At 36.9% G+C, this 13152-nt stretch overlaps 1 protein-coding gene across 1 annotated transcript; it reads right to left on the bottom strand.

The window, feature by feature from the left end:
• Window positions 1-1008: 1008 nt before the first annotated feature.
• LOC144433194 (sterile alpha motif domain-containing protein 9-like) lies at window positions 1009-10523 on the bottom strand. The gene is made up of 6 exons (XM_078121502.1): window positions 10325-10523; window positions 9536-9735; window positions 8531-8633; window positions 1898-8109; window positions 1376-1528; window positions 1009-1072 (listed from the first exon to the last, which is right to left on the bottom strand). Exons 1-5 carry the CDS (start codon window positions 10521-10523, stop codon window positions 1418-1420), a joined length of 6825 nt encoding a protein of 2274 aa, XP_077977628.1. The 3' UTR covers window positions 1009-1072; window positions 1376-1417.
• Between the last annotated feature and the right edge of the window lie 2629 nt (window positions 10524-13152).

Genomic DNA, 13152 nt, shown 5'->3' on the forward strand with positions numbered 1-13152 from the left:
TGGTGTTTCACTCATGTAACATGACTTTTTTACACTCACTCGGGCAACTTCTAATGCAAAAGAAACGATTGCATAGGTGCCATGCACAGTGGGGGATGTAGACATAGTCATGTTGATATGTTGATTATCAGTCAGAAAATAAACTATTGAAGCCATTAAAATCATCAAGTCCATGTCTAATGTTTTCATTAGAAGCCTGTTTTTACTGCACTGTGAAAGAATAGCAATACTTATCAGTGTTCAATGTGATTGGGTAAAGGGTCATGCTGTGTTTATTGTGTCTCTGTCTAGAGTTGAAGTATGTTTATCTTTGTGTCAAAAACGTAATGGCCCACGAGTGAAACACCAAACCAACATCATTTCTATTGTAACATTGCTTGGTTAGTTTTCAGGAGTTTGCAAGTGGGATATTTTTTTTCATTTTCTTTCAATTTATTTCGGTTAGAAATGAATTTCAGGTCATGTCACGTTCGTCAACTTAACCATGACTGATTGTATATTCAAACATTTGAACTGATGTTTTCACGACAAAGAATAAGACAAGGATTGGGGAGATCGTGACTATTTTGTACACAATTACACTACAGCTTCTTTATTTTATTTTTTTTCTGTTTGTGTAAAATATGAATGTGTATGCATGCCGTGAACGATCGAATTCATAAATGAATTGATAAACGGCAAGTCAGGTCTACAAAAATGCAAAATCTATACTCGTTAATATATTACAGTTGAGACTGTAACAGTATATATGAACATACATGTAAACTAGAGTCTATGTGGGTATAGTTTGGAAACACTTCACACATAGGTGATATTCATCAATATGCCACTAACACTAAATGGATTGAACCTTGCAAACCAGAACTAACTTTCCGCGACACTGCGAAATAACCTCTTTGGTGGTACCGTAAAAGAGGTTGTGGTTTAAGGCGATGAGATTGATTATCTGTCGACTTCATGCATTGTTCTTCTGAATCCATGGCTACCAATGAGACCAATTCAGAGAGCAGGAACTGACGTCCACACTTTCAATCTGGTGTCACTTCCAACACAGGAATCAGTATCAAGGCGTCTGCAAAAAAGAGCTCGAGGTTATGATAGAAACGATTTCGACTTAAAGATACGTTTTTACTTTGTAATATATCGTATTCACATGTGTTTCAATATCGTCAATTTGATGTTCTCGTGACACGAAAGAAGTATGATTTTGAAAATGAATCTACCTCATGTAAATTTATTTAAACATTGTACACAAATCACTACCTTTTATTTCCTATCATTTTAAACTATTCCAGATGTTCAGTCATTTTACATTGTATTTAAATCGGGCAATTACATTAGTTTAGAACATTTCATGAAAAGATTATATACTTACCAAATGTCACTGCAGAATATTGTGTTCCATGTAACAGCTAGGCTAGTAGTAATCTGTAAGGAAGTCCGGATTCGTTTTCATTTCCATCTCATATTCTTCCTCAAGGTTTGAGAGCAATTGGCGGATTTCTCTTTCTTTTTCCATTTTTTCGATCTGTAGCAAAATAGGATATTGTTATATGGAAATTAAATCTTTGCGCGTGTTTTCAGTATTACAAGGATGGCAAACTGAAGTAGTTCTCTAGCCAAAAAAGACATCTATCTACCCAATGGCGTTTCTTGATAAAATGTTATATAGAAAGTGTACAAACATCAGTATATTTGTGTTTATAATGACCAAAAGAATGAAAATGAAACAAGTGTGACATTTAGAACGGTAAACCATCTTACATATCTCATAATTTTGATACCAAACTAACAATTGGATCCAGAATATTATGAACGTCGACGAGCGCGTTTCTATTTGATAGAATGCAACACCACTGTACACGTACGTACAAAAAGAATTAAAGTACAAAATTACCTGATTTTTTTCCAGTTTGCAACCCGATTTCTTCAATTTTCTCAACTCCCCTATGCGTGTAAGATCTCTGGTCAGCTTACTATGTTTACTCCTGTATTCCAAATATTCGTTGGCGTCTTTTGAAGGCGATTCCACTATTACTGCTTGACCGTTTGGTACGGGAAGTAATTCCTGAATGTCGTCGTCAAACTCCTCTGAATCTAGTCTGGTGCTGATATGATAAGCCACAGGACCTGACAAGCTAAATCCCAAATAGAAACTAACTGTCTCTCGACTGGAAACGGACTTAAATGGGATAGAGGTGAGAATTTCGATTGTTGCCTTATCTTCATTCAAAACATCACAAGCTCGAATTTGGTTATGAGACCACACAACACCCCTTAAGCGTTTTAATCGGGTTCGTACACGTGCTGACTCCCAAAATCGATCACCTTTGAATTCTAGGTTACCACCGCCACTTAACTGTAGATCGCTTGTGTGAATAAATGCACGAAGTCCACTCTCTTTACCCAGGAAAAACAGTGTCGTTGGCTTGAGACGACATTGCGTAATAGGTATTCTCTTGTTCTTTCCAAGCTGTCCCCCTTCAGGTCTATCTTTTTGCTTTGATCCAAACATCGATTTGAGATTTTGTATTGCGTCGTCAAGAATACTTGCGTCATATGGAAGGTTACTATTTTCTCTTGGCCACATCAACATCGACAGAAAATAGTATGGATACAGGCTATCACTGTGTGTAATCTGAATATAAAGTTTTGTCATATCATAGACTCGATCGATTGATGTAACACCTTTCTGGTTCTTATCAAGGTTGCTCAAAGCTAGATTTAAGGAAATCAGGCAGTGCAGATCGAAGGCATTCCGGGGTTCATTTTCCATGAGAAGCTTTTTTGCGGCAAGAAATATATTACAAACATGTTCTTTAACGAAACCTGTTTTTCCTTTCTTGAAATCTTGAACCATAGCGAATATATTTCGGAATCTGTTACATCCAAGGGCTGATACACGAAGTCTTCGCCACTCATTGGCGTTTGATGGTTCACGTATGTCAGTTGGCATTTCGTTTGTTTTCTCACCAAAATAGTGTGCATACTTACTATTAAATTCATACAACTTCGTTTTCATTCTCTGAAAATACGAATGTTCGAAGAAATAGTCTTCTTTATACACAGTACAATAATCTGTCATCCACTCGATTGCTTTTTCAATACTTATCCTTAACGATTTAAACTTCTTATGATACTGAGCCCATGGCATTGCTACAGGCTCTGGGGTGAACTCTTCTTTGACCAAGTACTTGTGTAGTAGCTCCATGCCAGCCAACGGTTTCCGAAAAGGTTCCACACATAGAAGTATTTCCATAAGTCGGAAGCACGTCTCTACTTCTTTGATGTAACCCACAGTATTTTGTGTATATCTTTCATGCATGGCTGCTCGTTGTGACTCTTCAAATACCTCTATAGCACGAAATCCTAAATGTATTCCATTTATCGCCTCCGATGGATCTAACTTAGTTTGTTTTATTTTCACATGCTCATAGTCACTATTCATTTGCTCTTTGTAAATTTCGCCAAGAGTGTCTAGGAGATAAGAGTTACCTGGTTTTATTTTTACAGCCTTTTCGGCAAATTTCTTTGCTTCCTCAAACTCTTTTCTATGGAGATACAGACGTGCAACTTGCTGGGTCATCATTGCATCATCTTTAAATAACTGCATGCCATAAAGTAAAACCTTTGTAGCTTCATCTTCATGGCCGGTTTTCACCATTTCCTCAATCAAGGGAGAAAATTTTGTCTCACAATCATCTCCATATTCATACTTTTTGCGCCTTTTCAGCATTTCTGTTGTCATCCGCCCCAAGTCTTCCTTTGCATGAGAACTAGTTTTGAACAATTCAGATTCTAAGTACTCAAGAGTTGCAGCTCCAAGACTCTGAGATTCCCATAACATCATTTGTTTGAGGACCTCTTTAGCAACGAGAGGGTGTACGATTTTGAAAGCTTTTACACTTCCTAAGGATACTTTCTGCATTTCAATTAATAATAATTTCGTAGGAGGGCTCAACAAGAACTCTATGTACTGTCCTTCTTTCCTAACGTTCTTATTTGGTGTGAAGTGGCTAAAACCCATTAGGGCATCACAGCAGGCTACTGCTAAGGAAGATTCAAACACATATGTATTTAACAGAGCTACATATTTCAGGAGACGGCTTTCTGGACTTCCTTTGACCACTTCTTTTATTATACTTGTGACGACACTTTCCACGTATTCATGATTAAAATTTTCCTTCAGGATCATGAAAGATATCAAATGCCTTGGGTCGAATTCTTCCAAATCTTCACTTTTATCATTTAACTCATCCAACTTCCGCACAAACCATAAACGCTCACCTTCTGTTAAAGCATGTTCAAGAGTAACACTTTCAAAGTGATGTTGATTTTTCTTTGATGGGTCGTTTGAAATATAACGTTTACAGTGAAGGAGAATACACACGGGTTTGTTGCTTAGATTCACATAACCCTTCTTTACCCAGGTCTCGTCTATTCTTATTTGTAACTCTCGAAACACCATTTCATCTAACTCCTCAACGCATGCAAGAATTGGTTTGCAATCTTGGGTCCATTCTTTGTATGACCATAATTTCAACAGCTGGTTTGCTGTATCTGACGTCACTCGATTAATGACAACACATCGATAATATTTCTTAAATTCCCACAGTATGTGTCTAGCCATTGTTGTTCCACCAGCACCAGGCTGATGAAAAAGGAAGACTTTTGAAACACGTCTTATTTCTTCTGAACTTACTAGGTTTAATGCATCATGAATGTGTTTTTTTAGCTCGTCGTGTTTATCCCTCTTTAAAACGTGATTAAATGAATGGTCTGTAGCCCAAAGGTTCCACCACTCTACACTGTGTCCTTGATAGAATAACAATTCCTTTCCTCTTTGAAAGTTAATGCGTTCACGATAGGTCATACCTTTTGCCTCTTCTTCACATTCATTTATACTTAATATTTCGAGATCGCGGAGTGTGTTCTTGTCACGCTGTGGTAAAGTTACTGGTGCCCCTGTAGAGCTAGGAATTGTGCACTTGGTGTCTTGCTGTATGCCTTTCATGAGAAGAATGGTTTCATTTACATGTTGTAGAGGCATACCAACAACGCTTCTACTTTGGAGAACTTCTCTTGTGCAAGTTTTGTCAACAATTTCTTTTGCCCACCCACTGAAGCAGTAATCATCTTCTGCAATGCACATCAATCTCTCTGGTGTGAAATAAGTTGAAAATTCACTGAACACCTCCAACATGACATCATAGTCTTGGGATAACAATAGAAATACAACAATAGCACGTCTCTTTGGAATTACATCTTCATTTGCGAAGAACCGTATGGCTTCTTTGACTCCTCTACTTCTACTAATGTCCATGTTCCACTCTACTCGATTTAGGGCTTTATGGTCCAATTTTGATCGACCGTTGGCAAATATCCAACTAGTTTTCTCTGGAAAGTCTATGTCATCCCGAAAGGTACAAGTATCTTTTATGTTAAGATACATGTCAGGATCCTGTATATTCGGTATTTTATGCTCTGAATACATAGCACAGACACCATCTTTCTGTGAGTCTGCATCAAAGTCAAAAATAGCAACCCAGTCGATTTCAATTATGAATCTCATTTGTGTCCAAATTATGTCACGTGAATGTGGTTGGTTAATGATCAGGATCGGGTAAAAGGATGAATCCAATGTTGATTGGCCAGTACATAGCAGCCAAGTGAGTTTCTTTGCCAGATTATCTTTCCTGACTGACAAATCTCCATAGGCTGAGCTTGTTTGTGCATCTGCTTCTTTTCTTCTCACGACCAAACCACTAAGATGGCTGCGAATAAAGTCTTGCATTTCTTGACCCTCTATTTTCACTGATGAGGAACCAATGCGTCTATAAAGGGCAGCTTGCTCCAAATTTCTCTTTTGATTTTTCTGTTCTGTGGGATCTCTTGGGAGTTTCACAAAGAATGCATTGTTAGCACAGTAAGTACTGTGTGGGACAATGTCAACCTCGATGGCGTACTTTTTTTTCTTACTCCCAAAATTAGTAACAGGTATAAATCTTGGGGGGCGAACACATTTTCGGACAATATCAACAATTTCTCGCTTTTCAAATCCCCTTGTAATGCTATTGTTCAAATCCTCTTCATACTCTGTTTTATCCGCAACTTCAAATCCCAAAATTTCACCGTGAACATAATGTCCAGATTTATTGTCAGCAATTCCAAAATGAATGGTGCCGTTAGACCTGTCATTGAGGCACGCGCAGGCAAATCTCAGCGTCTCACGTGTAAACTTGAAGGAACGATATATTCGCTCATATTTTCCATAGTCAGTAAATTGTTTGTATTCATGGACTGGTTGCATTAAGTCTTTCGGACCAGTTTCAATCACATCCAATACTCTTCTATATACATATGTGCAGCTTTCTATCTCTCTGTCGAACAGTCTTGGTCTTTGTCGCAAGATTTCATCATCAGATGCAGGTCTAAATCTACTCTTATTGCTATTTGGGTTAGTAATAACAGGTTTTTCCCTGTCGATAGGCAGTTGCGATTGGTATCCTTTATCGAAATCCCCAGGGTTAGGGGCGGATATTGTATCTGCTGGCTCTGGTCCTGGCGAGCCTGTTTTGTCATCAGTTGGTTTTATGGAATGCATCACGAATTCTTCAGTTTTTTTTCTTGGTCCTTCTTGATTCTGACCCAATTCCCCTTCTATCTTGATAGTCTTCGTCTCAGATGCATGACCTCGTTTCTTTTTACGAAATTCTTCAGCCGTTTGAAAATTTATCTTCTTGGCATTACATGGATCAAATGATGCAACGAAGGGACAACTCTCATCGAAAAGCAGCTGTGGATAACTGTTGTTTCCTATGTAGGCTTTATAGCATTGTCCTTTGGCAGTAACCATACCATTGTCTACAATAACAATATTGATTGTGTGTTTTGCTATTGTTGTCAAATTCTTCTGCGTTATTAGACATGACTTTAACCCCTTGCTCCTTAATGTTACTTCTTGCTTGTTATTTGCTAATAAAACTGCACCCTTTTTACTTGGAGCGTTAAGATCAAACAGTGCCTTTTCCTTGTCCGGCAAGAATGTTATCAAATGTTTAACATTACGTTGTATTTGTTCCCACAATGCCACTATCTGTATTTTGTTTAATTCTTCTCCCATTTTTAGGATGATGAAAGAAAATTGACGTTCCAAAATGTTTTCTTCCTTTCCCCACTTACTATAGAGCAGATGCAAACTACAGACATTGCCAGTTTTGCTTTGTACTTGTGATATATCAAGGAATGCATTTTTGCGTAGCAGCATTACATACTCTTTCATTGATTTGTCAAGTGGTAGGGGTTCCTGTCCTGAGTTGTCCATGCTACAACCCTCCATTTTTCGGTCGATTTCGTTTTCTTGGCAGACTCGTTGAGTTACTGTAATTGCCTGGTCATTATTTCGGTCATCTCTCCTCGGATTATCACTCGATTTCTCAGAGGGTAGTAAGGACTCTGCCCCTCTTTCATTTGATACTGCACGAAGTTTTAGAGGCGAAGTTGTAAGTTCATATGTGGATAATGTATTGGAAGTGTTGGACTTTTGTGAGGACTCAGCAGGTTTATCATCATCAATGCCAGTGTTGTCATCATTTACGAGAGCTTGCACATGATAAAGAAGTTTTCGTAGGGGTCCCTTTCTCATGTCAAATTCGTTTTCAAGCTCAACAATTTTTTTAGGATTAAATAGTTTTAATACAGAGCCATTCACTTCTTCCTCCTTGATTTTTCTGATGTATTTTCTTTCAAGAGTTAGTGATGATAACCATTTTTCGACGTGATCAATTGTCCAAGTATCAATATCGACTGGTAGTGATACCGTTGCACTTTCCCTTTTCGAGGACGGTATTAAGTCTCGTACTTGTTCTAAATCATTTTGGAGTTTCATTGAGGGACCTATTTTGATTTCAAAATCCTTCGCTAGGTCTTCTTTAGTGTAAAGCAACAACGTTTCGCCGTCGACTTCTTCATCAAACAACCTGTCTACATATTTTTTGTCAAGCCCAGTGCGCGTGAGCCACCGCCGTACGTCTTCCTTACTCCACCCCCTCGCTTCTGTATCAAGGTCTTCTCGTTTTCCTTTCTTCCTCGTCTTAATCTTCTTTGGCTCTGAGGAAAACAATTATTATATTCCATAATTTCATTTTGAACTTCAGTCCCCGACCATGAGTAGACCATTAAACTTTAGAAAAACTATATGATAATAGATAAATGATCAAGAAAGGTAAATTGGTATTGAAATGAACTTGGTTGCATTTTGACTGATATAATAACAGCCATCTACTATGTGGTCTTTTGTTGTCATTTGATAATAAGTGGACGGTACTAACCCCTGTTGGACGAATTTGAGCTTTAAGGGTCTCAGACCATATTTCGTGTAGATTAGTAGTACTAAGTCAGTCACTTCTGTAAATGAGCACTTCGGAATAGTTTAAGCTTTGTTAGTTCTCTTTGGCTTTCTTCTATTTAGGAATTGTATGGATGAGGGAGTGTCTGAGCTTGTAGCAAAATAGTATGTCCAGATTCATACCTCCTGTGTCTGCACCTCCCTTGAGACAGCTATCCGTACTTTTCATGTATAAATTAGCATCGTTTTCAATGCCATGATCTTCCATTGTCAAGGCATCACATAACTGCAATAGATGGTTCAAGGTTTGTATTTAAAATTGTATTAGCTAAAAGCTTAACTTAGTCATGACAATTGTTGATGTGACTGTATCTTTTCAGAAATGCGTGACAAATTGTAACATTGCCTTTACTACATGATCTTATCTTTAGTAAAATCATCAAATGTTCACAACAGAATGGATTGGTCTACACTAGGGCAAATTGAACCAAAGACGCCAGAGGCAGCGCTACATCAGTTGATTACATAAGGATAAAAACCAAAAATGTTGCTTTGTTTCTTTGATTCATATGGGCATCGTCCTTTAATCGACCGAGTCTCTAATTCAGTCCTGCATCAATATTTGGTATTTTTATATGCAGCTACTTTGAATTTAGTTTACAACACCTTTCACATTTTGGGGAGAGGGGTTATGACAGGGCGTCTTTCAGTCTGTCTTTATCTCGCTGTCTCTCGCTCTCAATGTCTCTGTCTGTCTGTCTGTCTGTCTGTCTGTCTGTCTGTCTGTCTGTCTGTCGGTCGGTCGGTCTGTCGGTTGGTGTGTCTATGTAATCAATATGACATTTCTTACATACATCCGTTTAGAAAGTAGCTAGAGTAGATTAGCTTTTTTAGTAAATTAATGTTTACTAATTCACATAAACTTGAATTATAGCAATTAAGCAATATCTCATAAGTGGTTGATTCGAATATTATGTAATTATGCAAATGACTCTGAGTCATTAAATTATGAATTACATACATTTAGCAGGTTTTAGAGGACATGCATTTTGTTAGCACCAATGAATCTACCACTGTCCACATTACAAACGTTTTAGCTTGCATTCTTTAAGATATTACCTAATAACCTAAAATTAATAATTAACCTTTCATTAGGGAAGGTAACCATACCAGTAATGCTGTACCTACCTTGAAACCCTTTGATGTAGTGATGTAAAGGTTTCTTATCGACGACATGCCCTTTTCCTTCCGAAACATCTTTTTGACGCTAGTCACTGTTGCTCCAACACTAACACTTAAAACGACAGGTGTTTTTTTTCCAGTAGTGATGAAATCAGAGAATATGAATAATTGAAGAGATCGTGACTTAGCCGGGGTTGTTAACGTACCTAGGGGAATAGCAGAATGATCAGAAGACAAAAATGCATCTTTTTTCCTGAAAGACATTTGCTGTAAGTAATCAACTTAAACCACAATTCCTTAGGCTGATCACTCTATGTGTCAAGAACTAAAATACAGGTTTCTACATTTCTTTTTCAATTTTCATTTCAATTTGGGGTTTTAGAAGCATACATTTCAGAACTATATAGGTAATCACATATACATACACGCATATACATTCATGCATACATACATACATACATACATACATACATACATACATACATACATACATACATGCATACATGCATACATACATACATACATACATACATACATACATACATACACACACACGTACGTACGTACACACACACACACATACATACATACATACATACATACATACATACATACATACATACATACATTAACACATACATTAACACATACATACATACATACATACATACATACATACATACATACATACATACATACATACATACATACATACATACATACACACATAACCTTAAATTAAATCAAATAACTCAAATTACATCATACCCACTCAGAATAAATATTCTTGCTTACCCTTTCCTTGAAATTTGGGTTTCAACATCCGGAATGATGTGTTTTGTGAAGTCTTTGTGTCGCCATGATATTGCCTTTTTCTCTTTGGTTTCTTCAGTGTACTGATTATCTGTATGTTCTGACTTCTGAGACACCACTGTCGTCTGTCATGTAGCCTTTCCCGGCACCAGTCTTGCCTTTCCCGGGGATCCGAAGGCATCCCTACCAGTAAAGGCTGATTTACCGCCATCTGTGTGTAATGACAAAGTTAATCATCACTTTATATACCATACATTTAGATACGATGATAATGCATGTGAAAGACCTTTGTAACGGGAAATAAACAATGTCATCCCAAATTATCATTTTGGTGGCATCGTTGGGATAGAATCCTTACCATTGAGTCTCAGACTCTGGTCCCTTTGGTTTCTGACAGCTTTATAATCATAGACTACGGTTTTTATTTGAACATGGGGAGGGTCATGTTTTGTATAAAGCACCAATGTTGTTGTGGCACAACTGTAAAACTTGTGATATTCGAAAATATGGACAAACATGCCAATCCATGTTCGTTACCCATACAATATGCACTATTGGTTGATTGTTGCTATGGGCGTGGTCTTGTTGCTAGGCATATTTACAATCTTTTTATCATATTTATTCGCTTGTTTGTCAAAGTTGTTATTTTTGGCATTTGGCTTTTGCTAGGCATATTCACATCCCTTTTAAATGCTTATTCATTTACCTACCCATTCCTGTTGTTACTTTTGCAATATGAAACACCATTTGGCTGTTGCTATGGGCTAAGGCTTGTTGCTAGGGATATATATATATATATATATATATATATATATATATATATATATATATATATATATATATATATATATATATATATATATATAACTCGGTGAGTATCACTCTGTGCTCTATACCACAGTGGCAGAGCGTAATATATATATACTAATTCAGTGTAAGAGGTAAGTCATAAACTGAAGGATAAGCGCTCAATACTGAGAAGTAGAGCTGTATTACACAAAGTACACAAGTTATGGTACGGAGACGTTACTCAGAGTTTCACGCTTGAATGCGATCGTAGTCGTCCGAAGATCGCATTCAAGCGTGAAACTCTGAGTAACGTCTCCGTACCATAACTTGTGTATTTTGTGTGTGTGTATATATATATATATATATATATATATATATATATATATATATATATATATATATATATATATATATATATATATATATATATATATATATATATATATATATATATATATATATATATATATATATATATACACACACACACTAGGTACTGGAATTAACATCCCTACCAAGTATCAAAATAGTCTTGCCAGTTGTTTGTGACCTTAAGCCACTCAAAGATAGACAAACAGACAAACAGACGGACAAGATATTCTTTCAGGGCTATAGCATCATGAACATGTATTGAACCTAGCACGTAAAGTTCAGTTGTGCTAAAAAGAGTGTTCAGGAAATCTCAAGCATGATAATCCTTGAGCCATTGAAAAGAATGTGCCTAAGGTTTCATTGAGACCTAAGTGCGAATTAACCCATACAAGGTTTCCTGATGTCATGTCATCAATAGAACTATATAACTTGCACTTGGGCTGTATTTGTATATGCCCAGTAGATTTTGAGCTTATAATTTTTTACCAAAAGCAACATTTTTCTGATCTAATTTGCGTATCACTATGCGGATCAATTTGACCAGCAAATCAACAATATGACAATACTAGTGACCTCCAAACTAAATTTTAAAATAATATGTGAAACTTTTGGAATTTTTTTTTACCAAAAATCAATTTTTTGTCCACCTACTTTGCATATCTATTTGCAGATCATTTTGACTCGAACAAATTTATAACAAGACATTATTAGTGACATACTCACCAAATGTCAGCCCAATGCAATCTGCATGGTAATTTATGAGTTTAAGTTTTTTAACCAAAAGTAATATTTTTTATGTTATTTGCATACTAGTGAACAAATCTGTTTACTTTGAACAATAAACCAACTATACCCAATTAGCAACATCGCTATTCATATAATGCCATGTATTGTGTACTCGCCAATGGGTTTGCACGCGTACGCGCTACTGAGCGGGGTATGGGTATCACCTGACCCTGAGTTCACCCGTAAAATCCCTCACTATCATTGTTGGTAATGCTATAGTCTTTGTTCTATAAAAATCATTTCCTGATGAAAATGTTATTTCAAACGTTATAAAGACAAAACAAGACTAAATGTAACGTCCTATCGCGAAATGCATATTGGAACTGGAAAATCGAATATGTGATGAAATAGAAATCAGACAAGGGTTAGCCTGTTGATAGCGTTTAAACTAGGTCATCATCTACTTTGCTATCAATGAGCGACCGACCTGTCCGTTACTTATTTACAGGATATCACTTGGTGGACGTGTCTCTGTATTTCATGAAGTAGACACACCAGTCTGATATGAATAGATATACAAATACAGATTGGGCATGTTTGGCGATAAATCTCGACGGCTCAAATCTAGAACACTGGACCGGTTAGGGAAGGGTTAGCGATTTCTACAGTTAGACTCATTAGCATATTGCATGATTTGTACGGCCTCCAATGAGTAGACACTGGTCTAGAGTAGCAATATATTTCAGGATGAAAAGTAAAATGGTATTAGTCCAGTCTAGTGCTCTCCTTCATCGAGTCTTTCAGATCTTGTGGTTAGAGACCACGTTGAGACAACGTTGGCATCCAGGCTAGCGTTAGTCCTGCTTCAAGTTCTAAAGGGTGTACGGGACTCGATTCTGACATTGTTCCCGGAGAAAATTATT

This window comes from Glandiceps talaboti, chromosome 3 (assembly GCF_964340395.1).
Source record: "Glandiceps talaboti chromosome 3, keGlaTala1.1, whole genome shotgun sequence".
In the NCBI taxonomy this organism is placed as follows: domain Eukaryota; kingdom Metazoa; phylum Hemichordata; class Enteropneusta; family Spengelidae; genus Glandiceps; species Glandiceps talaboti.

What these genes read in the sequence shown, in the direction of transcription:
- LOC144433194 (XM_078121502.1), bottom strand. Translation starts at nt 10,523, where the DNA reads ATGCCTTCGGATCCCCGGGAAAGGCAAGACTGGTGCCGGGAAAGGCTA. An exon ending in CTACATCAAAGGGTTTCAAG is followed by an intron (nt 8,634 to 9,535) that starts GTAGGTACAGCA and finishes CATCTATTGCAG; the next exon opens with TTATGTGATGCCTTGACAAT. An exon ending in GGGAGGTGCAGACACAGGAG is followed by an intron (nt 8,110 to 8,530) that starts GTATGAATCTGG and finishes TGTTTTCCTCAG; the next exon opens with AGCCAAAGAAGATTAAGACG.